This window comes from Ovis canadensis, chromosome 26 (genome assembly GCF_042477335.2).
Source record: "Ovis canadensis isolate MfBH-ARS-UI-01 breed Bighorn chromosome 26, ARS-UI_OviCan_v2, whole genome shotgun sequence".
In the NCBI taxonomy this organism is placed as follows: Eukaryota; Metazoa; Chordata; class Mammalia; order Artiodactyla; family Bovidae; genus Ovis; species Ovis canadensis.
The window spans coordinates 21,895,730-21,922,308 of NC_091270.1; the positions used below are offsets into that span (position 1 = coordinate 21,895,730).

The 26,579-nt window shown below is 44.1% G+C and overlaps 2 protein-coding genes across 13 annotated transcripts in view; one reads left to right on the forward strand and one right to left on the reverse strand.

The window, feature by feature from the left end:
• The window catches only part of MCPH1 (microcephalin 1), a 230,181-nt gene that overhangs the window by 107,462 nt on the left and 96,140 nt on the right, over nucleotides 1-26,579 (forward strand). The window lies entirely within an intron of this gene.
• The window catches only part of ANGPT2 (angiopoietin 2), a 58,496-nt gene that overhangs the window by 11,422 nt on the left and 20,495 nt on the right, over nucleotides 1-26,579 (reverse strand). Inside the window, exons 2-6 of the mRNA XM_069573072.1 lie at nucleotides 16,511-16,666; nucleotides 13,034-13,155; nucleotides 8,454-8,686; nucleotides 6,235-6,359; nucleotides 761-862 (exon numbers count right to left, since the gene is read on the reverse strand). Coding sequence (XP_069429173.1) covers nucleotides 761-862; nucleotides 6,235-6,359; nucleotides 8,454-8,686; nucleotides 13,034-13,155; nucleotides 16,511-16,666 — 738 coding nt within the window. The remainder of the gene's footprint in view (nucleotides 1-760; nucleotides 863-6,234; nucleotides 6,360-8,453; nucleotides 8,687-13,033; nucleotides 13,156-16,510; nucleotides 16,667-26,579) is intronic.

The window sequence follows — 26,579 nt, forward strand, 5'->3', positions numbered from 1 at the left end:
AAATTCAAGTTGAAAAGGTCGCTTACTTCACCTATTTTTCTTTTCCCCCTTCACATATTTGAAATCAGTAGTCCATCAACTTAACATAGAACAAGCATCAAACATTCAGCAGAAATTCCTTCCTGTGCTGTGAAACGTTGGGGCCTTCCATATAAGGTTTTTAAAAAATCATTGTTAAGAAGCTAAGCTGTTACCAGAAGGAGATTGGTATTGGAATAATTAGAACAACTTGGAGAACCCCCAGTAGAAACATTGTCATAGGGACCTCCCTGCTGGTCCAGTGTTTGAGGCTTCAGTTTCCAATGCAAGGGGTCTGGGCTCAGTCCCTGGTTGGGGAGTTCAGATCCTGCATGCCTGGTGGCCAAAAGCCAAAACATAAAACAGAATCAGTATTGTAACAAATCCAATAAAGACTTAAAAAAATGGTCCACATCAAAAAAAATCTTAAAAAAGAAGCATCACTATAAACACCTTAGTTTGTAGAGGTGTGAAATGCTGTGAAGTAGTCTACCCCTAGAAATGCTGAGCCCACTAGCTTTCGCATGCCTTTGTTTTGATGTTTCATTTACATTACATCGACTGGACCATTCTTTAACGTGGTGGCAGAAGCACCAGTTAGAAAGATCTTTTTGGTTTCAAAACAAAAAAAATGGTCAAAAATCATTGGTTAGTTTTAGATTTGTGGTGGTAGTCCTGCACATTGTCAAAGTTAGTTTCCACAAGGAAAATTGTTTTCAGATGGTTTAAAGAATGTCCATACCACTTTATATTCTTTCCAAGTCCTCTGAAAATCAACACTGCCATCTTCACGTCGCTGAATAACCGTCCACCCACCTCCAGCCGTTTGCATGTCACAGTAAGCCTGCAACGGGAACGCACAGTTACTGCCTGGGAAACGTCCGGACTTACATAACAGAAACGAGATGAACAGAGATACTTAGAATACGGCCAGAGCTGATGGGGTTCTCTGGGGTAAATCTCTGTGGTCTTCCAAGAGGCAAAGGATTTTAAGGAAATTGAAAACCATGAATTTAAAATGATGATGAAAAGTAAACAGTAACATAACACGACGTGTGGATGAAAATAGGACCTTGTCATCATCTGTTCTAGGCTAGAGCCCCACCCCGACAGCTGACCCAGAGATCTCTGTTCCTTAGAGGTTTTCTGGAATGGGACACGTTGGCTGATTGGCTCCAAATCTCTCATCTCCAGCCTGCAGAGATCTATTGCTTTGTGTCCACATCCCTGAAAACCTTTATGGTGGCTGCCAGTCCCAATCACCTCTCCAGAGAGTTGTGTAAAAGGGAGACTCTTGGATCGCAGAGCTTCTAAGACTGCTGTGATGCCGTGGAGCTGTTAGGCTTCCTCTGAGTGTGGGATCAAAGTCAGGTTCCATGGTTCACCCGTCAGAAGGAGGGACTGGAGGCTTTGTGTGTGAACCGAGCGGGGCCTGGCGGTTCCGCCTACAGACCCCGACCTCATGCTTCTCTCTACCTTGCTCACGGCCCCTTTTGTTTCACTTCCCTACTCTTTTGATTTCTGCTTTTAAATGGGCTTGGTGGGTTTAAACTTTGCTTAGGACATGGGATTCCTTCTTGATCTAAGAGCATCCATGCTTAATTTCACCTCAGCTGGAATTTTATTATGAAATTAAAAACCCCTGAAAATAAGATTACACAAATAGTTTTAAATAATGAGATTACAGTAGAACGAAGATGTTTTCCAAAAAGTTAAGATTAATTTCCCTACAGCCTCCAAGGTAGTAAATATGAAAGTTAAGGTTCAAAACCAATGAAAAGTATTCTTTCTTTGTTGTCCTCCATGGTCTTTGGGGATAATTTTGGAGGTGGTTTTGGCAGAGTAAGTTTAAATGTGAACCGTACTGCTTCTTGAGCTGAAATCCTAGGGACTGGGGGCTAACGGTACACCCAGACTGCACCCAGGCCTGTCCCTTCACTGAGTGCACTTGTCTGCCAGCCTGTTCTGAGCCAGCCGAGCGCAGCAGCTGGAGCCCAGCGCCAGATCGCCTGTCCCCCTCTCTCTACCACCTTTCCAGGCTCTCCCCAGCACTGTCACTCAGCCCGGGTCGCCTTGCTGGTGTATCGTTATGTTTGGAAACATGTTCCATGAAAGAAAATTTTATTTATCAGGAATGAAATGATTTCCCCACTTAAATTAATCAGCCATATGAAATGGATCTGCTTAAGATAACCCCTTATCGCTCTGAACTGATGTTATTATTAATCATTATCATTGCTCTGCATCACTCCATTCCAAGCACCAGGCTCGGTTCCTTGTATGTATTATCTATGATCTCACGGCAACTTTGCTGTGATACTCTTAATTCTACATTTTCGAAAGGAGAAAATATTTGGTAAAGTCAGGTTAAGCTGATCAGAGTCATTCAGCTAGTAAGTGTTGGCATATAGGATTTGAATAAAGCCTGTTTAATTCCTGATTCTGTGATGTGTTTTCTACTCCCTCGTGCTTGCTTCCCAGACGGGCTTCCCTTGTGGCTCAGACAGTAAAGAGTCTGCCTTCGGTGCAGGAGACCTGGCTTTGATCCCTGGGTCAGGAAGATCTGGAGAAGGAAATGGCTACGGTGACAAAGAGTGGGACCTTTCAGAGTCACGACTGAGTGACTCACACACATGCTTCCAAACACAGAGAAGCTTGGCTCTTTTGTTAATAGGCCAGAAGTCCCTCCACCCAGCTCCACACTGAAGTCAGTTCACGGATAATCCTGCCTCTCACTTGCCTCTGGTCCATGAGATGGTCAGTACCACCGACTTCCATCAGCATGTCTTTTAGAAGATCCTTCTAGTAAATTAGCTGAATAAGCTCCATTGGTCTGAGCAGTCACGTGCACACGCGTGGACTCTGCTACCCTAAAAGGTGTGCCGGGGTGAAGGGCCTGCATGCTGTGGTCAGTGAGCCTGTCCTCATTCCTTGACACTCACTTCTTCAGTGTCAAAATCACCCTGATGAGTTACTGACATTTAAATCAGAGAATGATTCCATCTTGTTACAGAAATCACTCAAGACAAAGGTCTGGGGTCTGAGCCACACTATCCTCTAACCCCATTAGGGACAATGATAGGATCATGAGAACATTTTAAAATATTTGTCCAGCTTGAAGGGAAGAAAAAAAAAAACAGCACTTATAAAAACTGAAGCATTATGGCTAGTTGGCTTTTTCTGCTTCCAGAGGAAGATCGTGCTCCAGTGGAGCTCTCCATGTAGCCAGGAGGTACTGATGAAAATGATGGAGCAGATTGCATCGGGGTCAGAAAAGCAGAAGTCCCCAGATAAGGCCCCAGACCCGAGGGCGGTCAGTGCTTCTGATTAGCACACCACAGCACGGTCCATGGGCCTGGCATCTTGCTCTCAAGTTTGATGTCTTTGAGCAAATAACACTCGATTAAAATGTCACGCCTCAGCTCTTGAGGCCATGGTGAATGAGTGATTAAACAGCAAACGGAAGAACGTTAGGAGTCAGGTATCCTGTGAAATGTAGGGAAGGAAACCACTGTGTCTCTTAAAAGCAAAAACAACAACGCTTCTGATAAATGCCACCATGCAATGTCTATCTTGTACAAAAATCTAATGAATTCTAGTTGAAATATTTAAGCCTCTTTGGGAAAGATCTGTCCAGAGAGCTGTTGAGCATCCTTTTCTTGAATTAGATTCAGAGTGAGTTTGAGTGCCCCGCCCTGCAGAGAAGTTGTCCATGGCCCTTTGTTATTGCTATTTAGTCGCAAAGGGATGTCCAACTCTTTTGCGACCCCACAGACTCTAGCCCTCCAGGCTTCTCTGTCCTTGGGACTTCCCAGGCAAGAATACTGGAGTGGGTGGCCATTTCCTTCTCCAGGGGATCTTCCTGACCCAGGGATCGAACCCGAGTCTCCTGCGTTGCAGGCAGATTCTTTACCACTGAGCCACCAGGGAAGGCCCTCGTGGCTCTTGGGGGCAGCCAGAACAGTCACGCTTCTCGTACATCGGCTGGATGGCGGGCACCGAGCCCTGTCCTCCGTGCTCACGGCCAGCGTCACCCCGAAACTGCTCTGTGAGACAGGGGAGCCCGCGGCACATCACAGGTGAGGGAGCAGAGGCTGCAGACAGGGCAGTGACTTGCCGAGAGGCACACGCCAGCAGAGTCAGAGTTTAAGCCCAAGTCTATCAGACTTTCTCAGGCTGTGAATCATGGAGCCTGAAGTCTGGAGGGGAATCCAGAGGTAACTTAATCTGGACCATATATCTTAGAGATGAAAAAATGGGGGTTTCAAAGCTTGTTGTTCCCTGCTGTTCAGTGAGTTGTTTTTACCGCATGTGTGTAAAAGGGCGTGTAAATGCTAACACTTCCAGCCATCACCTGAGACTCCATCAGCCCAGAGCCATATATCACCCTCTTCCAGCACGGAGGCTGTTGGGCTGGTACAGCCACTGGGGCAGGGACACGCAGTGAGGCAGGAAGCGTGACACCGGAGTAGGGCGGCTGGTCCCTCTGCGGCTGTTGGGGTCATCCCACTTCATCCTCCATCCCCTTCCTCCTCCTGTCACTCCTGTCCTGCCGTCCCCCTGCCTCCAGACCAAGGGCAGACCAACATCTGGTGACAGACAATAGCGTATAAGAAGTTGGCCTGAAAGCCAGAGAACAAAGGGGACTGAGGGCTTAGTACAGAGTCTGCTCATTACTTTTTCATTGGCAACAGACTGTTTGAGTTTGGGTTTTTTTTTTTCCTCCCCCTAATGCACTGCTTCTAGGGTGCTAGGACATTAACTGGCTTTTAACGTTGACTTAGAACACCATGAATGAATTAGATTTCTTTGGAAAGTATTATTCAAGATAAATTGACTGTTTGTCTTTTCAGTTCGTAATCAAGCGTGTGTTACTGTTTCAAATTCCATGTCTTTGTATATAACCTTGATGTTTGTATTCTTTATAAAGTGTTTTTCTCTATCACCATGTTAAATACTGAGGATAATCCTGAGTTCAAAAGGCTAATACTTTCAGGAACCTCTAACATTTTCATTTTGATGCAGCGTTGAGTGCCGTTTCCGTAAGTGTTTCCGTTCATTCAATTTGTAGCTGCTTTTACAGTTAGTTGTAAACATATTTATAGGCGTTTAACAAATACAGTCGTCTCACAGTTATATAGTGCTTCATACTGATTCTCATGTAAGGCTGTTTTACCTTATAGAAGCCACATTGAAATATTCCCTGGGGAATTGACTCCCCCTTCCCACCCCCACCCACCCCCACTTAAAGCTTAACATCTCCCGCAGCAAATTCAGGAGCCACACTCCTGAAAAATCCAGCATAACCAAGAACACCAAGTTAAACTGTACACCGCCTTCTCCTTATGGTAAGTTCTGGTTCTTGGTTCACTTATGCACGTACTTGGGAAGAAAAGCCCATCAGAGGGGGTAAGAACAGCCTATGCCAGCGTCCGTAAGCCCCTCTGCAGCAAGTCCGCAGCCTTCAGGGCTGGGATGGTGTTCGCAAAGATGGTACAAAAGGACTAGCAGGTGAAACTGCCAGCACCCTGGAATGAACTAACAACGGACGCCGTCACTGTGTTCCTCAGTCACACACGTGCAACTGGAGGAGAAAAGCCAGTGTCACTTCAGGATGTCCCTGACGAAGCAGTAAAAATGATTAATTTTATTAAACCTCTGCTGCTGCATGTCTGTTTTTTCTATTCCGTTTGATGAAATGGAAGTGGGTATTAATCATTTCTGCACATCAGAGTGCCTGTGGCTGTCTCAAAGAGAGAAACTGTGACTTTTAGTTGCAAACTGAATGAGCTTTTTTTTTTTTTTTTGGAATGAAATACCAACCATTGTTACATGAAATAAGGACTGACGCATAAACTATGGTTATTGAAACTCTCAGATTTTGGAAAACATTTTCTTTACAACTCACAAAGAGAGTCTGACACTTCAAGACAAACAACTGACAGGATGCGTGGCCAAGCCGAATGCAAGGGGGGCACAAGCAGGTCATCTTACACGGGAGGTGGACGCACAGAACGGGATGGCTGTTTCTGCATCGTTCACGAGCACCGTCAGTGCTGGGGACCCAGCGGCGGGGCTCCGAGTCCCTCGTGGTCAATGTCTCTTGCTTTGCTCTGCATGCCGCTGGCACGGTGTGAGAACTCTGTATGCAGCTGCTCTGCTTCTGAAACCGCCTGCTTCACACCAGGGGGCTGAAAACGGGAGGCAGCGCCTTACCTTGATCTCCTCCGTGGAGTTAGGGAACGTCAGTGTGTAGACGCCGCTGGTGGTCAGTCCCGATTTGAATGCCTCCCCGCAGTCTCTGAAGATGATTTGCTCGTCCTTGGCAAGCGAGTATGAGGCTGTTTTTCAAAAAATAGGAAAGCTTTTAAGAGGAGTTTGTGAAAAGATAAAAGCTGATTATTTTGAGATGCACTTATTTGTGATTGTATCACATTTGAATTGTTAACGTGAGATGCTAGTTTCTTAAGCCTTTCTGATAAAGTTCCTCTTTCAGCCTGTTTGGTATTAATTCTCAAAGGTCACTACCAATAATCCACACTTCGTTTTCCTTCCCATCAGCTGTATGTAATGCAAGTACTTTGCAGTCCCCCTTTGCAAACTGTTACTTGTGAAAAAGTCTTTCATCTTGAGACTCAGATAAAGCGATTGCGAAAGAATAAAGAGCGTGCCTAAAAAGGGTGCTGGCTCTGCAGTGGCTGGACCCACCGCCACTCACCAGTTAGGCTCTGGGGGGGATTGTTTTCTTCTTGTGCATCTGAGGCCAACTGTTTAGATAGTAATATTTCTTTAGACCATTGGGTGAAGACTCCTCAGTATTCTTTGGATTTTTAGCAACCATCTCACAGTAGCTTGTCTTAAAGTATAATGAAAGTGTTAATCGCTCAATCGTGTCTGACTCTGCGATCCCATGGACTGTAGTCCGCCATGTGTTAAAGAGGAACCTAAAATTTATTTATCTGTGTCTTTGAAATTCTTCCTTGAAAGTGTAAAACATCTAGGACTATGAAATTCTTTCAAATTTTTTGTTTCAGTCTCAACAGACTTCCCAATCTTTTTTTTTTTTTTTTTTTTGCCACATTGAAAAAAAAAAATGTTTGTGTGCATCTGTTCTTGCAGGTATGTGTTTATCTTCCTTCTAGAGACTGACCAGCGCCCCAGGCTCTGGACCAGGTGGGGCGGGCAGGCCGCTCCGGCCAGGGCTCCGTCCACCTGGCCGAGGCGCGCGGGCAAACCAAGCTCGTCCTGCCGCCTGTCTCCTTGCTGCTTGTTTCTGCCAGGATCTGAGCTGTGTGGTTTTCCTCTGCTTTGGCTCATCAAAGATGGCACCTCACACTGTCTCGGTCCTACCAGGCATCAGGTGACGTGTCTTTTCCTTTTCTACACGTGTGAAAAAATGCAAATTTTTCAAAATTACAAAGGAGTGTGACTCTCTTTGGAAGGCATGCACTGCAGACCCGCCACGTAGCACAGGTCATGCTTGTTCGTCTGCTTCCTGGTTTAAGTAGAAACCTTGTTTAAACGTCTCTGTTACTGAAGTGGGCATAACTGTATAACTCAAGGGAAACGTGAGAACAAACTTCTTACCGAAATGAAGAAATATCTCTACTTGAGTCACATGTAAAGTGCATCTGTGTCGAACGAAAACGTTTGGAAGGGCTCTGTGCAACAAGCCATAGTAAGAGCTAGACCCAGTGTTTGAGAAAAAGCAATCTTAAAATACCGCACAGGTTGGGTATCATCTCTCTAGTTAATGACGGAAGATGTATCCCTGCTTCCCTCTAATATGGAAGTTGAAGGATATAAAACAGGAATAAGGAAGGAGAGATGCCGTTACGGGTGTGTGAGAGCAGGACCTTGGCCTTTCTTGGATACCAGTCTTACACAAGCATTGTCTCATTTAACCTTCACAACAACCCTATGGGCCTAGTATTGTTCTTCTCTCCTAAAAAATAAAAAAATATTCACTCTGCTTTAGTAATGGAGAAGGAAATGGCAACCCACTCCAATATTTTTTGCCTGGAGAATCTCCATGGACAGAGGTGTCTGGCGGGCTGCAGTCCATGGGGTCTCAAGGAGTTGCACACGACTGAGCAACTAAGCATGTGGTTTAGTAACTCGGCCAGCCCTATACACCTGTGTTAGCAATGGAACTAACTGAAAGAAGGCTCTCCGAGCCCAGGAACAAAAGGTTGTTTGAGGTGGTTTACCTCATAATATTTAATTAGTGTAAATATATATTCCTCTTCCCCTCTCTCTCCTTCTTTTTAATTGGTTCCATATTGAGGCCCTATAAAGTATTCATATGAAATATGTAAGAGAAATAGTGGCTTTCTTGGAAAATGAAAGGTTTTTTGTGTTTTTTCAATGAATTTTTGAAGTTTCACCGACTAATGACGAAACAGAGGAAAAACTTATGTGTAAACTTGACTTACGGTTTGATGTTGACATCAGAGTCAGTAAATTATTAACTGTCTCCATCAGATCATGTTGCTGCTTTTGGAGAACTGAATTATTCACCGTGGCAGTCACCAGTTGCTTCTCCAGTTCCTCAATGATGGAATTTTGCCTGGATACTAACACCTGGAGCTGGTCTTTCTCTTCTTTGATTGACCGAAGTTGAACTATGTGCTTGTCTTCCATGTCTAGGACTTTCTTTTCCAGGAAGCTTGTCAAGGGAAATAATTGTTAGTGAAGGGTTTTCTGATCACCATCAAAGCCATGAGCTTGGTAAACATCTAATCAGTTTCATAATCCTTATACAGTTGTTTATATTTATGGAATTTCTGCTTCTGCAGGGCCCTCTGGTAAGATGTCACAGGAGTTATAAAGTAATCAGATGTTGCCAGAGCCGTGAGGAGGCTCTCAAGCATGCTGAGATCAGACAGAGAACACAGATATGACATAGGCATGAAGAGAAAGTGCCCTGGTGAAAATGTAAGGCTCATGACTAGAAGTTTCCACATGCACTGCCTGTGAGACCATGGATTTTCTCAAGAGGAACGTGGGCATTGAGAAGGTGCCCTCGGTGTTGGGAACTCCTGGGGGTCAGAGCTCCGGGCTGAGAATGTCGCCTCTGCACATGACCCCCCCCTGGTGTTACTCTATCTGTGGGAAAGTCCACTTACAGTCATGAATCTCTACCTAAAATGAAGGCTTTAGATTAGATGATGATCTCTGAGACCCCTTCTAGTTCAAATAATCTGTGAGTCTATTATTCCTTTTTGGGGGACAGTAACATTTTCTGAACCTTTAACCTTGGAAACATTACTAAGCTAACTAAGGGCCTAACTACCCATTCCAGGTCTTACCTATAAGCATTAATAATCAGTATTAATACTAATTATTATTAAATTCAGTTGCAGCTCTTAAATTTATCACGGTCCAATTGTCAATTTTTTTTCTTTTTCCCAAATCTCTGCCAGTATAATCCAGAGTTCAGTCACATCCTGGCCTAAAGATTGAGTCTCAGAATTACATACAAGCAGGTGCTGAAGAGTGAAGCCCAGCCTCAGGCCATCCCAGACCAGACTAGCTGTGAGCAGGACCATGTATCTCTGTGTGTAAAGCTTAAAAGAGTCTCAGAGATTAGATCTCAGAGCCGTGTCCTGCAAAATGCACATCTGGTCCCTTTACTGGCTTCTGCAGTCAATTTAGTGAGTTGTATTATGCTTTTTTTTTTAATAAAAGGAAATTAAATAAGTGGGATAAGACATGAGGATAAATTCATAGCAAGAATTTTGCACAGAGCAGCAAATGCCGTGGCCAGTGTGGGCGGATGGTGGGCGGGGGAGGGGCGGTGCCGTGGGGACGCCTGTGTCACTGACACTCTGCTCGTTAGCATCTCACTCGGATTCCTGACACAGGATGAGCTGCTCGATCATCGCATAGAAGTTGGACGTTGGTACTGTGTAACTTTATGTTAACGTAATTCATGGTCTGTTGAGAAATGTGGGGAAATATCAAGGCTGAATCATGTTTCTTTTACGTGTTTTTATTGCCTGTCTTCAGAAGGGGACATCATAAATGACAATGCTTTTCAGTAACAACTGAATCATATATCGGTAATTGTAATTTAATTGAACTGGTGTAAGTAGCCCCTAAATCATTTACTTTTAGAAGGAAAGAAATGATAAGATGAAAAAAGTATAGTAATTTTCAACTTCATCTCATGGTTATTTTCAGGAAGATGTTGATGCTGTTAAGTACTTTGACTTCACTGGAAAAGAATTAAGTACTTCATGTTCCACGAAGAAAGCGATCACACTTTGTGAGAACTATTGAAGATAACTTAAAATATGGTCTGTCAAATGTGCAACACATTCACGAATTTTTGTAATGATGAAATCTGCAGCTGAAACCTTAGGCTAGTCCACGTCTTAGGCTAGCCTCAAATGTTAAGAAACCTGAAGACAGCATACCAGACTCACTGAACGCTATAAAATCATCAACACGACCTTATTATTTATTTCAAGTTGTTGAGAAAAGAAACACATTATTGCCATTTCATTTTATATTGTGTTAAAAGACAATATGATTCCTGCAGCTGCTAAAAAGGTTATTCTGCAGGTGTAGATTCGTTATGTATGGTTTTTGTAAGTCCGCTGATAAAAGCTACGTCTTTCAGTATCCTCACTATGGCAGGTCGTCAGAAACAGTTCTGTGGCTCCGGTCTGAGTCAGGTGTGTGCGCTCGGTTGCTTTGTCATGTCTGACTCTTAGCAACCCAATGGACAGTACCTGCCAGGCTCCTCTGTCCATGGAGTTTTCCAGACAAGAATACTGGAGTGGGTTGCCATTTCTTTCTCCAGGGGATCTTCTCAACTCAGGAATTGAACCTGAGTCTCTTGCATCTCCTGCATTGCAGGGTGGATTCTTTACCCCTGTGCCACCAGGTTTGAGTTAGATATTTGCAATTCAGGTGTGGAGCTCTGCTGTTGCAAGTGACGTAGGATTTTAGTTTGTTAGAGATGTTTGTTCAGCAGAGTGGTTTTATGGAGAAAATGTTGTGATGTTTGAAAATAACTCATAAATAGGGGCTTCCCTGGTGAATCAGATGGTAAAAATAACTCATACGAAAAGTGGATTGAAATTATTGGAAAAGCACACTACTGGTCAAATGTCAGTTAACCAGGGGAAAACTGTAGGATTAAGGGGGGTAGGGAGGAATGTGAAGGATCATTTAAGCAAGAATTATCAGAAAACAGAGCAGCTTCCTGTGTGGTTGGAGTCACTATTTTATACATTGTAAAGCTTTAACATACGAAAGAATTTTATCAAATTATCAAATTATGAATGATTAAAAAATGTAGTGAAAGTTGTTGATTGCATTTCACAGCAGTTCAGGCTGAAAAAAAATTGCATATTGTGATAAATGAAAGTATTAAGCAGTGTATCTGAATTGAGAATTAGATGCATACTTATCTAGACAAAAGGCAATACCATTTGAAAACTATTTATAAAGTAGTTGTCTGGGTAACATAACTGACACATGTAAGTGATCGTTTTAGCGCCATAGCATACTAACACAGGAATTAAGGCGGGAACCACGTCCCGCACCAGAGTGTCCCACTCAGGGGAACACTAAATAAGGCTGTATTACTTTTCATAAGAGAGAAATGTGAAACATTAAAATATTTAGAATAAAAATCTACTTGGTACAGATGAATGGATAGTGGTACATATATACAATGAAATACTATTCATCGACAAAAAAGAACGGAATTTGAGTCAGTTTTAGTGAGGTGAGTGACCCCAAGCCTGTTAGAGAGTGAAGTAAGTCAGAAAGAGAAAAGTATCATGTATTAATGCTTACTTATGGAATAACGAGAAAAGATGGTGTCGATGAAGCTATCTGCAGTGAAGGAGTGGAGACTCCGATAGAGAATGGGCGAGTGGGCACAGTGGGGGAGAGGGGAGAGTGGGGCGGACGGAGAGAGCGGCGCTGACGTGTGCGTGCACTGTCGCACGTGAGCTCGGTGGCTGGCGAGAAGCTGCTGTGCGCCATAACACAGGAGCCCAGCCGGTGCCTGGGACGACGAGAGGGCCGGGCTGGCGGGAGGGGAGGGAGGTGATCCATGTATAACTGTGGCTGATTTGTGGCGCTGAATGGCAGAAACCAGTACAACACTGTAAAACAATTTTCACCCTTAAAAGTTTACCAAAAAAAAAATCGACTTGCTTTTCAAAACTTTCAGTGGATTTAGTCTGTTACCCACAGGACAGAATTGTTTCCGTTTCGTTCTCAATGAAAGGAAATAATGGTCGTAAGACAGTAAGTGGGCCATCATTTTTGGCTGTGAATGAAGAATTAGTAGTTGTGTAACAGTGTGTTGTTACATGTCGTAGATGCATGTCCTGATTAGAAACAAGGAGATACACACACCCGGAATGTGAACAGAATTACCCTCCTACGTCCCCACTGAGTAAGCCTATGAAAACAGTCCCCGCTGGTCACCCATAATCTTGGTTTTTGTATGGTTTTTTTTGAGAGCTTAAAACATTTTATTTAGATATTAACATAACTGTATTTAATATTAACTTTTGTTTTTACTTTAGCATATGCTTTAAAAATAAACATTGCATCATGAAATGTGCGTTGGTTTACAATAAGGTGTAGTTTTCCTGCTGTAGACCATTTTCCGTTGAAATGAACTAAGTTCTCAGAGGCAAAGAACTTGTTAATTTCAAAATGCCTCAGTAGTAGTTTTCTGTGGATTGATGTAAAATCCTGAGGCAAAATTTGGAGGATTCATGTAAGAGGATCTTTAAGAGGCCCAGAATGGTAAAAAAAAAAAAAAAAGGTCAAGGACTATTTTAGAAGGTGATACCATTTTGGTGTTTTTCTCCAAACCCTCTCCCTACGTTCCCATCAACTCCTGATCCTTGCACTGTACAGTAGGAAATTCGGCATTTTGAAAGCTGTGCTTATTTATAGTTAATAATCACTTGAAATAGGCTTTCATATCTAGAAAGTATATGATTCTGGATTATACGTCTCTTTATATTTTTATTACCTGTTCTTATCTTGCAGTTTGCTTATTTCACTGGTCTGATCCAAAATCTGTTTCTCCAATTTGTTTGTAGAAAGGGAGTGTTCTAGAAGCTGAAGTTCAAGTCTTGTTGTCTGATTTAATACCTAAATGTAACAAAATAAAATTCCTACTTAGTATTTTTTTTAATTAGATACAAAGTCATCTAAATTATAGGAAAAAATAGATAAAATATTACTTATTTACCCAAGTATCTTATTTTGACATATTTTTCATTTTCAGAAAAGGTTTGTTGTGGTGGAATGCTTAAGTGTGCTAAACATTTTTTTTCGCCATGTTATTTTGGAAGGGATTTAATAGTTCTGGAGAGTGGTGTCAAATAATATAATGTTCATTTTCTTCTTCTGCCCTGTTTTGTCATTCCACACAGTGGAGTAATCAGGAGCATAAAATGGTCATATTTAATATATCAGAAATGGTTGATGAATGAAAAGAGGCATCTCCTTCGCTCGAGACAGCTGTTGCCCCCATCCCTGCGTCGGTGCAGAGTTGAGAGCCGCCTGCTTCCATTCTGTGAGAGCACAGCTTGCTTTTAGCCTGGCATTTCCTTATTTGTAGTCACTTGTTTAGTCTCCCTCCCTTTCCTTTTCCATGTCTCTTTTTCCTATTTTAAAAGTCATGTCAGCCCTTCAGGAAACGAGAGCATCAGCATGGAGCAGGAGCTGGGTCTCACTCTGCGGGCCTTTCTGACACACACCACGTGCAGTATCGCTGTTCCATTGTGTGCCGACAACTTCAAGAATGAATTCTTTCGCCTTTGGCTGCATTTTAGCAGGAAGAGCGCGGTGACTCATGTCCTCTGTGTCATGGTTACTCAGGATGTGACGTCATGTGTTAAGTGTCAGGCAGAATTGTTGGCCGGAATGAGGGTCCTTGAAAGAAGCATTGTTTGCTTGGGGTCTGTGTCATTCATGAACACCTTGGCATGGCCCCATCACACGGGTTTAGGGACAGCCTGGTCTTCAAAGCTGGATGCCTTCCTGCCATGACGACTCTTCTGTGCATGAGTAAAGACCCCAGCCAGCCCCAAGGTGTGACTGGATACTAACACCTCGAATATAGATAGGGCCTACATCTTCTGTGGGCCCCAACAATGTGCACTGGTTATTGAGAGAAGGAATTGGAAACCCGTCTTTGATTTTGCTCCTAAGGGAGCTCAGTGAGTTCAGCAGGGGAGGGGCGACCGCTGGGTCCTGACTGATCCAGGACCAGCGCCCATCACTTTTCCGAAGGCCTCCAGCTGCAGGTGGCTCTAAATTACCCAGGTCTCGTGGTTTTCTGTTGTGTCTAAGATCTCAGGCCTCACAGTCTGGTTTAATAGTCTCCCACGCTGACAGGCTCGAAGAATCTTCTAATCAATCAGAACCTTTCATGTTTGAATTTAATCAGCTTCACACAGTCACTGCCCACCAGATACCTGAGTAGGTTGATGCATAATTTGGTCCCTCGATGTCTTTGACTAGGCTCAGCCTCTTATTGTGTTTAGTCAGATAGTAGAGGCCGTTTTCTTTCCAGCCATCTTCCTATTTTCCTGTTTTCCACCTAGTTTTGTAATAGATTTTTTTTTAAAAAATCATGTGACTCAACAAAATCCCATTAAATGCTAGTGAGTCTAACTTACAGAGGACGGCCAAGGTTTCCATTATTGCTTTGTATCTGATGCTTTTTTCTTACTCTCACCTGAAACATAAGCAGCATTGTATTCGGGTCTTCTTGGCTGTGCGTGGCTTTCTCTGGTTGAGACGAGGGGCTCCTCGTTGCCCTGTGTGGACTTCTTCCTGCTGTGGCTTTTCTTGTTTCGGGTGGAGCACAGGCTGCGGGCGTGCGGTCTCCGGTGGCTGCAGCGTGTGGGCATGCAGAGCCTTACCTTCCCCGACCAGGGATTGAACTCGGCCCCCGCATTGGCAGGCAGATTCTTACCCACTGTGCCACCAGGGAGGCCCCAGGACTGTTTTCTGGAGGGCTTGATGGTTCATCAGTTGTATTCTCAGAAGGTGGGCGTGTGATTCAAATATTACTAATCTGTTTGAATAGTTGACCATGGGTATATTTATACATTTACTTCTAGATGTTTGTGTCTTAACTTGTTAGATTTTAATTTACCTTTAAGAATTTTGAATACCTTGTGATCCATTGTATAAAATGTCTGTATTTACTATTCTGATATTGTGGAGATATTTGATAAGCAAAGAATGTCTTATTCTGTACTCAGCTAAGAATCTTTTCTTCTCCTGCCCCTCCCTTGCTGTCTCTCTGCTTGTCCAGCGGTTCTCGGGGCAGCGATGGGAGAACACCAGCGCCCTTCTCAACATGGGCTGCCTCGATTGGAAGGCTCATGATTTCACTTCTCCCTTATCGCCTCCTGGCTGATGCTGGGTGTGTCTTGGTTCTTTAGCTTAAGGAGCACATGAATCATAAAATTATACAGGAATAATATGTCATGGGAACCGTTTTCAGTTAAATCTACTTTTTTTTTTTTTTTTTTTTAGCATCGCTTATAACTCATGGTAGGAAGGTACACCTCATAAGCCTATAAAGAAGTCAGGATTAGAACCCAGCAGGCCGTCTTACCAGTGGTGAATCTTGAACTTGGAGCTTCTCCATAGATTCCCCCCACAGCACTGTTTGCCCACCGGGAGTCATTCTATTGGGTCACCTGTGGCGGGCCATCCAGCATGGCTCCAGACGAACTTCATTCTATTGTTTTGCTGTTATTCTTCTAATATTTTCATAGTTCATATTCTTCTTTCCTACCATTAATTGATGGCTCATAGAACCTTAAAGCTCACAGGGAACTGGCCAGCTCTCCAGTTCAGAGTCACCACCTCGGAGGCCTGTGGAAAGCTGGTGCCTCGCTCCGACTCATTCATCGGGTTAGTCATGGAACTCAGGTCTTTGGGCTGAAAGCTAAGCCCTCTCTGAGCCTCAGCTGCTGCTTCTTACTCTTCCCTTTGCTTCCTTCTCTATAAACTCACACCACAAATTGTATAAACTCACACCACAGATTGTTTTGGCAGTTCTATGAGACTTAGGTTTCACCGTAACTCGAGAGATGGGGTTAAGAACAAAATTTCCAGCACTCTGCCTCTGCTCTTCATGCCTCAAGTACACAAAAACGTTAAGGGCTCAGAACTGAAAAGTTCGTCTAGAGTCCAGAAAGCACCAGTAAGACAATGGCGCTCTTATCTTGTAGCAACTGTGAATAATGTGAAACTGGTCTGAATGTCCTCAGTAGAATAAACGTAATTTAATGTCAGTATTAAAAATATATATTTCCTGGTTTTAATTTCTATCTAGACACAAATTCTTAACTGCTTATCAAGTCATCCTTTCTTCTGCTTGTTGGAGCTTTCCCTGCTTCTCCCTCGTGTCATTAGGGAACGATTTTGTGCTAGTTTTTGTCAGTCTGGGCCACTCTGGGTTCCCTGTTCCCCTACTTACTTGGGCTTCAACATCTGTTAACTTCCGGGTCTGCTCTGCAGTTTGATTGAGCAGGTTGGTCCCTATTTCTATCATCACAGCGGTCTGGTTCTGCACTGCGTTCTGTTGTATCTCCACCATCTCTTTCTTCATGTTGTCCTGGATGTAATTCTCAAGCTAGAAAAGAGCAAGCATCAGAAACACAGTCATTGGTCAAATGATCAGACATTGTATTCCTAATTCATTTCCCTGCCTTTTAAAACATCTCTTGGAAGACGTGCGCCTTGCTCTGATATGGGGAAATCTTGCTTTTATTTTTTTATCACCAGCAATAAAAAACAGCATGATTTTATATTCACTCAAAATCCAGCAGCTCAGTAACAGCATGTGTGGGAGACAGACTGTTTAGGCAGCCCAAGAAGTCCACCCGGTGGTGAGACCACAGCTCAGAGGCGGGCAGGCGACCTGCCATCGGGCAGGTAGGGCCACGGGATTTCAGTGTGTTGCATTCCTGTGACGCAGAAAATGAAAATTTGGTATAAGGAAGCATCACTTTCTAGCATGTTCTGGACTGTGGTTTCTTGAAATACAGGCTTTAGAAGACACTTAAGCTAGAGCATGAGGAAGGACACACCTTTGGGTTTTCTGGGTAACTCAGGGCCACACTCCATAAAGACCACTCTCCCCACCAACTTCCCTCTCTTACTGCGTTCATCACACATTAGACCTGTTAAGTTTCTCTGTGGTTTTCCCTGTGGTTTTCCACGGTTTCGTCATTTTCCCGATCAGGCAGACTTAATCATATGCTCGTCTGCTCATCTCGCGGGACTGTCAGGAGGGTTCTCCTGCCTTGAGTTGCTGTGGACTGTGGGTGGGCCAGCTCCTTTTACCATTCGCTTGTGTGCAAGAGCGTCGGGAAGCTCACTCACTGCCATGGCCTAGATGCCTATGTCTTTGGCAGTTAAAATGCACAGTTAAATACAAATGCAGACCAGCCAGGTACATGTGAGGAGTCTGTGCACAACTGTTCCTCCATTTTCTGTGAACTCTAGGTAGGCTGCTCGGCTTTCAGAGAACCACAGAGTCCTCATATATATAATAGGGTTTCGGTTTGGTCAAGAGGAACGTTTCAAGGATTAATTAAGCTATATTTTTAAAGGCATTGTGCCGAAAGGTCTATAGTCTTTCTTAATTTATTCTTGCCTTTTTTATCTCCCTCGCCTTTTAAAAATTGTAACTTTTACAATTTAAATAATGATCTAAAATAACTCATGGATAGAAGTTTGTAATTTCTCCTCCCCCGCCCCTTTCTGCCTGCCTCTCATTCCCCCCCTTCCTCCACTACCCTGGGAATAATGGAATTTTTGAGGTTAAAGTTAAAGCTATGTAAATCATCCAGAAGAGTTGTCTTAGTTACTCTTAACACCCAACAAAGATAATATTTAGAAAGACATATTCTGGGAAATTTGGAACTATTAAAGATACACTCAAGCTGGAGTTTGGTTTAAGTCCATATGCTGAAGTAGTAATTTACAAACTAGTAGAAAGAAGTCTTAATCTTCTCATTGGTTTCTGTAGTTAAGAGCTAAAGAGAAGCAGTTCTATCTCCCGTCATTCTAAATCACATAACTAGAAGGGGAAAATGGATCCTTGATCGTCCCCCACCCTGACTCTAGAACTAACGAGTCAAACGTGGTGACAGTCAGCAAGAGACACGAGAGGCTTGTTTACAACTCGATATTTGAAAGTCAAGTTGCAATTTAAAATTAGATTCAAGAACTTCAAAAGACATAAAAGACCTAAATTTAAAAAAAAAATTTCTTAACTTTATGGCCATATCTTTCTGTAAGCTTGAAAACAATAGGATATAAATGCTTTTTAAGTCACTATTTTTCAGCTTTTCTACGATGACAAAGTCTGTGTATGAGGTGTGCACATCTCGTGTAAAAGCATACATATCAGTGTATGTTAGAGGGAAAATTACAGATCTATATACGTGTTTATACATGTCTATATAGTGTATACCTACATCATTCATTTTTATATATATAATATATGCAACTGTATAAAGCAAAATTCTATATGATACTGACCCAACTGCTAACCACCTGAAATCTTTGGGAGAAGAGGAAAGCAGGAATACTCAGTCTTAGATTCTTTTTTGATTCTCAACAAGTTTTGTGCTTTCACACTTGACACAGTGAAATTAAGGTTATAAGAGAAAAGGGCAACATGACAGCTGTACACATATATATAACGGAATATTTCCCGGCCGCTACAGAGAAAGAATGTCAGTCAGTTCTAGTGAGGTGAAATGAACCCAGAGCCTATTGTACATAGTAAAGTAAGTCAGAAAAATAAATACAGTATATTACTGCATATACATATGGAATCTAGGGAAATGTTATTGGTGAACCTATTTGCAGGGAAGGAATAGAGATGCAGATGTAGAAAATGGACTTGTGGGCACAGGGGGAGAGAGAGTGGGACGAATGGAGAGCGTTGCGTCAGCATACATGCACTGTCACGTGTGAAATGTAGCTGCTGAGAAGTTGCCGCGCGGGACAGGGAGCCCAGTCTGGCTCTGTGATGACTGCAGGGCTCGAACGGCGGGGTGGAGGGAGGAGATGCAGGTATAATCGTGACTGATTTGCACTGTTGTATGGAGGAAACCAACACAACACTGTAAAAAAAATTTTTTTAATGTAAATTTTAAAAGCATATAGTTACTCCCCAGAACAAAAGTAACAGCAACAGCCACAGTAACTCTAATAACTAAAGTCTAGCTGACGCTTATTGGTTGCTCCCACGTCTCAGCTGCTGTGCTCACCTCTTTCCACGGACCCAGGTACCATTCTCACTCACATGGGCACTTCTGGACTCTGGGGCAGACTGGTAGTTCAACCCAGAGGCCACACCCCACTTTCTGCCTTTTAACAGCCAGAGTGGTATGTTCCAAAACTAATGTGAGCCTGCCTTTCAATGTCCAAGATTCTCAGGGCCTTAGAAAAGAGAGGGAGACCACCTACCGTGCAGTTAAGGAAGCCGAAGGGGTCATTTTTACTCACAGAAAAGCCTAGATGTGAAGATTACCACTGATGATTTCTATCTCCTGGGAGCATCATGACAAAAGAATCTTTTTCACTCCGAAGACTAGTAGTAATTTTTAGTGAGAAAGACTCTGAATGTTCATTATACAGTGTGAAAATTTCCCATTTAATGAAGCCTTTCCCTAAATCAGCATAAGACCAGATCTAGGAATGAAGCAGTTTGGTTAATCCACGCCGACAGCTGTGTTTTAAAAATTCCCATCTCTTGATGTTGATGGATTAGTTATTTTCTAGTTTATTGCCCCAATACATCTTTCTGTTTAGTATCCCCTCTGTTTAATTGCCTTCAACTTTAGCCCAGAAATAACTGAAATCGGCCCAGTGAAATTGCACTCTTAATATAAGGAAGTCTTCGTACGAGAAAGAACATGGGGCAAGTGAGATCTCTCCTCCCACTGGCAGCCCGCAGCGTTTCCCGCTCTCGCCGTGTGCGCTCAGCTGCTCTTACCAAAACAGTTTCAAGACACTCGAGCCTCCCGAGGGAGGGACAGGGTTCTTTCTCGCTTCACATGGGTGGCTTCATGCACTCATATTTTGCAGGGATGTTTGACGTTGCCCTCATGTCTGAACATTATTAGGCAGCAGTTCTGATTTGTAGGTCCAAGCACCTCGGAAAGGTTCCCATTACAAACTAGAAAGGACTGCGTGGACATTCATCATGTCCTCGTTTTAATCGGTGGTCCAAACACGCTTCCAAGTATGGGTCCTTGAGCTGTTTCTCTTTCCTTTGGATTCATATGGATTACCCACACTCGAATTAACATTGTAAGGCTATTGCTGTGATTATAAGCTGTGTAGATTTTTTGCTTGATATTATTTTTTATTTGTAAAAGAGTTGCACTCCAAACAACATCTTTTAAAAGTTGGCAACACATCGAAGTTCAAGCAGCCAGAGGAAAATATTTTAGCAAAACATAGACATATATGTATTGTTTTAACGTGAAATATGTCCAGAGGTTTTTCATTGCTCCCCCAACATTTGGAAAGATCTGATTTGACAGGAAAAATAAGCCCATTTTCGAAGCAACTCTGGCAGATTGATTACACACCAAAATGTTTTCCTGGCTCTCTTCCTTCTCACCAAGATTATCATTTTTTTTTTTGAACCAAAAGGAAAGTAATCTTGAAATTGGCTGGGGAAAAGAATGCATGGATAGTGTACAAAGCCCATCCCTAACTTTGAGATTTTGATGTTGCTCATCACTACTGTTTTTTTAAATTTATCTACTTTTGGCTGCACTGGGTCTCCTTTGCTTTGTGCAGGCTTTCTCTAGTTGCGGCAAGCAGGAACGACTCTCAAGTGGTGGTGCGAGGGCTTCTCATTGCGGGGCTTCTCTGTTGTGGAGCGCAGGCTCTAGGGGCACAGGCTTCAGTGGCTGTGGCGCGCAGGATCCATGGCTGTGGTGTGTGGGATCAGCAACTGGCGCATGGGATCAGTGGCTGTGGCGCAGGGCCTTAGTTGCTCCGTGGTGCGTGGGATCAGTAACTGGCGCATGGGATCCATGGCTGTGGTGCGTGGGATCCGTGGCTGTGGTGTGTGGGATCCGTGGCTGTGGTGCGGGGCCTTAGTTGCTCCATGGTGCGTGGGATCAGTAGCTGGCGTATGGGATCTGTGGCTGTGGCGCGGGGCCTTAGTTGCTCCGTGGCGCATGCGATCTTCCTGGACCTGGGATTGAACCCACGTCACCTGCATTGGCAGGTAGGTTCTTTCCCACTGAGCCACAAGGGACGTCTGATCACTTCTATTTAAACAGAGCTCCATGTCCTGATGATGCCCTTTAGTTCACTAGGTTTTGCCCATCTGGACGACCTAATCTCCCTAGGCAATTAACAAACAACTTGAGGTTTTCTTGGAAACATTTTATTCTGTAGCACTTCAACTTAGAAACAAGATACTTTAGCTGTTCTCTCTTTCCCATCCAAAAGGATGCTCTTCCTCCCTTGGTAATCCCTCTGACTTGATCCCTTCTTCTTACCCAAGGTGTGCCCTCCTCTGTCTTCTAGATTGCCGTGCAGCCCCTGATTCTGGCCCCACGACCTGAGAGTCAGCGCTTACTGCAGGCTCCTTCCCCCTGCAGCTCCTGCGCTCCGCGGCACCTGGGCCTCTGAGCTGATGTGCAGCACACACCCTTCCTGACCTGTGCTCCGTAATCTCCACACCTCACTCCCTGCGCACACCTGCCTCGTAGAGGCACCAGACACGGAGGCTGCTTTATCCCTCCCACCTCCTTCATCCTTCCGACCTGTGTCATCTTTGCAGAAGGCCTTTCCCTTCCTGCAGTCAGCCCCTACACCACGGCACGCTCTCTTCAAAGAGCCTCACATGCTTGCATGTTGTGATTTGATGTTGAAAACATTTCATTTCTGTCTCGTTGCTGTTTAAATCTCCTCACACTGCAGGTCTGCATTCTTGTTCGCTTGGGATACAGAAATCCTGTGATCACTCTCCAGCCATATGCCCTAGTGACAACGAGCAGAACATTTACTCCTATAATTAGTTTGAAAACTTGAATGCAAGAGTGTTAAATCCAGGGGTATTCTGTTTGGAAGGCTTCTGACCTAATGTTCTTGGTTCCCTGTCATGAGGAAACCAAAACATCTTTCAAGGTCTTCAGACAGAGAAGTGGCAAAGCTGGGCTTTCCTCTCCCCCCTTATAAGGCTTGTTTTATTTTGCTTTGTAAGATCTGGAGATCTTACTGGCCAAGCAGTTGTGTCCTCAGCAGAGGTTAAAGGGGAGAGGCTGGGGGATATGGGTCTTAGGCAAACCTTTGTCGCCTCAAACCTTGCAGGGAACTGGGGGTGAAGGAACAGCCCCACCCTTCAGAGACAATGTTCAAATGCCCCGTGAGCTAGGGAGTCTTTTTGAGTCCTCTTCGTATCAATGCCACACTTGAATCCATGTCTCCCAGAAGAGCCCACATCAAAGCCACTTGCCTTCCATCAGCTCCAGAAGTCTCCCTCTCTGCCCTCCTCCAGTTCCAGCAGACTGGATATCAGGGCGGCGGGGCCCTGCAGCACAGGCCTTCTGGGCAGTTGATAAACAAACCTGCCTGCAGCCACCAAAATAACCACGTGGACCCATGCCACGGAGGATCATTCGAGCACTTCCTACCTATAACTCTTTTGTTCTGGCCTTTTCCACTTTTTTCTGTTTGTCATTTATGAGTGACATTCTGCTGATCCTGTTTTTAGATAACCCTGTTCCTATTTTTACTAGTATAAAGAGACTAAAAGTGTGCTTGGTGCTGCCTGTAAACTGCAAGACACGGTAAGGAGCAGAGCCACGGGCACCAGTTGCTGCTGAACTGAGGTTCACAACTTGTCCCCCTCCTCCTGGGACAGATAAAGTTGTAACCATCTGAGTGCCCCAGTGTATCTGGGTTCCTATGTCTTTGCTTTTATTGTGGGTGTCACTTTGTGTTCCTTTTCACTGTTTAGCTTAGATATACTGTCTCTTTGCCTCTTCTGTGTTACCCTTACCATCAGTCCAAATTCTAAAGAGAAAATGTATTTTTCCCTTCCAAATATTCCAGTCATTTCCTACCAATAGAAAGGCAGTTTTTCATCAATAGCATCCCTTTTTTAAATATATGCAAGCATAACGAGGTTGGTATAACAACATAAATTCGTTTGGACATTTCATATGGGAAAAGGGGTCACCTTTTACAGAAGATGCAGCTTTAAGAGGACTTTGAAGATACATACATATTTACCCAAATATCTGCCAGAGCCCTGGCTCACAGCACCTTGCAGATACTTGTTGGTCATGGAGCAAATAATATGTAGCAGATCCTGTAAGGTCATATGTACACTCATAAACAGCAAGAATAGTCACAGCAGTAACAGCTACAGAATGCTTTCTTACATACACACATACACCTATGCATATATTTCTTTAATGAGCTTTGATTCTCAAGCTACCTTGGCTTGAGTTTCCCCAAAGCAGAGCCCGAGACAAGCACACCGGCAGGTAGTTCTCTTAGGAAAAGGCCTCAGGGACCCATCTGGGGGTACAGGCCAGGGAAGCCAGACAGAGTAAGCTGGTTCACACATGTGGACTCCCTCGAACACCACAGCGGCCCCTGGTGAGAAGCCCCCAGGCTCTTCTGAGGGCCCCCAGGAAATGCATTTCAGACCTTTCCACCTGGATTAAGCACTCCCATCCCGCTGCAGGTTGCACCGCAGGGGCCCCGAGGATGCGCTGGAGGTCCAGCAGGAAGCTGGATCTGTGGGACTAATGCCCACTGACTGCTCCCTGGGGGACTGCCTGGACAGGGTGGGGCCAGAGAACCAGCCGAGGCCTCCAGAGTGGTCCCTGGTAATGGGGGCACCTCCAGGCCTCACTCACAGAGCAGAAACCCCGGGAGGAGCACTCACGTGCCTCCCCAAGGCCTGTGGACCCTGTGACGCAGGTGAGGGGCTCGAGGCCCAGGTCGTGTGGGATTGTGGGGTTGCAGCCCTGACTTCTGTGGCTTGGTGGTGCTGCGGAGGAAACAGCTGTCGTGGAAGCAGCCCTTCGAAAAGGGCAGTGTTGCTAACAGGTTAGAGAAAGGCTGGGGCCAGAGACCAAACTGAGGCCACGATCACCATGTGCGGAAGATCAAGCAGGAGCTCGACAGGCCCGAGCAGTCAGGGAACTTCGCTCTGACCTCAGCAAGTGCTCGACCACACACAAGACGGCCTGCCGACTCCTGCCAGCTTTGGTCTGGTTTCTGGTTCCTGGGCTCTTTTGTTCTCAGCCTGGGAGATGCAAGTGATGCTTCCTACAGAGATGCAAAGAGAACATACAACTATTCTCTCCTTTGTAAAAGGAATTGTTGATTATTACAGTGGGAAATTCATTGAAATTCAGCTCTGGGAAAGAGATTTGAAGATACCACTCTAAAGGCAGAAACTGAAGAGGAACTTGATGAGGATGAGAGAGGAGAGTCTCGGCTTAAAATTCAACTTTCACAAAACTAAGATCATAGTGTCTGGTCCCATCACTTCATGGCAAATAGAAGGGGAGAACGTGGAAACAGTGACAGGTGTTATTTCCTTGGGCTCCAGAATCACTGGGGGCAGTGGCAGCCATGAAGTTGACTCTTACTCCTTGAAAGAAGAGCTATGAAAAACACCTGGACAGTGTATTAAAAAGCAGAGCCATCACTTTGCTGACAGAGGTCCGTCTAGTGAAAGCTATGGTTTTTCCAGTAGTCAGGAACAGACGTGAGAGTTGGACCATAAAGAAAGCTGAGTGCTGAAGAATTGATGTTTTGAAACTGTGGTGTTGGAGAAGACTCTTGAGAATCCCTTGGACTGCAAGGAGATCAAATCAGTTAATCCTAAAGAAAATCAACCCTGAACACTATTGGAAGGACTAATGCTGAAGCTCCAATGACTTTGGTCACCAGTGGGAAGAGCTGACTCATTGGAAAAGACCCTGATGCTAGGAGATGCTAGGAAAGATTGAGAGCAGGGGAAGAAGGGGATGACAGAGGATGAGACGGTTGGATGACCTCATTAACTCAATGGACATGAGTTTGTGCAAACTCCGGGAGATATTGAAAGATGGGGAATCCTGGAGTGCTTCAGTACATGGGGTCCCAAAGAGTTACGCACGACTGACTGACCGAGCACACACATACTAGGGATTTGTTTTTCAATGATTCTAAAACACTCTTGCCTTTGAAAATTATGATGCACCAAGAAAAAAGTGAAGTGAGTCAGTATTTCAGTGTCTTTCTATGGCAGGCAGAACCTTTGAAACATTATATATATATATATATTCATGAACATGTATATTTATCAATATAAACACATCCTCACATGTGGAGATGAATGTAGATGCAGATATATCCACCCATTGTCACCTGTCTGTGGGTGACAGACCTTTAGACGCCGTATGGGGAGGAAGACTTTGGAAATCAGGGACATTGTTGAACTCACCAGAATATGAGTGAGGATTCTAGAACCTGCATCCCAGTGCTAGCTGGTATTGGAGTGAAAAATCCCTGGAGACCCAGTGCCCCTTCTGAGACTCCTATCACTGCACTGGTGTACCTGTCCACCCCTGAAAATGTTGGTACTAAGCCGTTAGCAGTATTACTTTTCACTTCTGGGAGGAAGTATTCAGATTGCGAATGTTACTTGTGTCTTATCTGTTTACTTTCTGCTCTTTCTGTATCATGTGGGTTTGCAAAACTCCTGGGTAGCTTTCTAGAGAGATCATCTTTGCAACAGGCTTTTGTTTTTTAACATGAAATAAATGTGCACCGCCATAATTACTATGCTAGACGGCTATGAAAGGGGAAAGTCTAAAGGAATTTAAATGATTTTTGTCTAGAAGATACCTTCAAGACAAACTAGCTCTTTATAAGGAAGGCAGGAAGCTTGTGTTGTTTCTTTAAAAGAAGGAGGTGGGGGGAATGCAGATGGGAATGCTTGAGAATCTTAGAACCCAGCCCCGCATGCCCCGCTGAGAGGCGCGCACCAGAACAGACCCCACAGACCCCAGCCAAGCCTTTCTGCTGCTTTATCTCCTCTGCTAGCAGACCAAAAGGTGTAGGGAATTCCAACAGAGAGAGTTCCAGGACAGTTTTGGAAGGTGCCCAAAATACACTGGATTAATTTGCATGAAAGCTTAGCGATCAAGTATTCCCTCCCTTGTATTTGAGATGTACTACTGACCCACCATCAGCAGGAACATGTTCTTAACTGTGTTTTCTCGGTACACATGATAGCTCTCTTCTGAACCGTTCCTATTCTCTTGCCCAAACACCATTCTATCTACTTTACAATGGATTTGAATAAATAGATTCAACATACATTTATTTGCATACCATCTCCACTGATTGACGCCTCTCTGAGCGGAGTGTGTGTGACTGTGCCTTGTCTGTGGCGGGGAGGAGCTGATGGCTGTCTTTCAGCGTCATGCTCTGCTCACAGTTGCTGCAGTAACGAAGCTGGGAAATATTTAAACAACTATGTTCCCTTCATT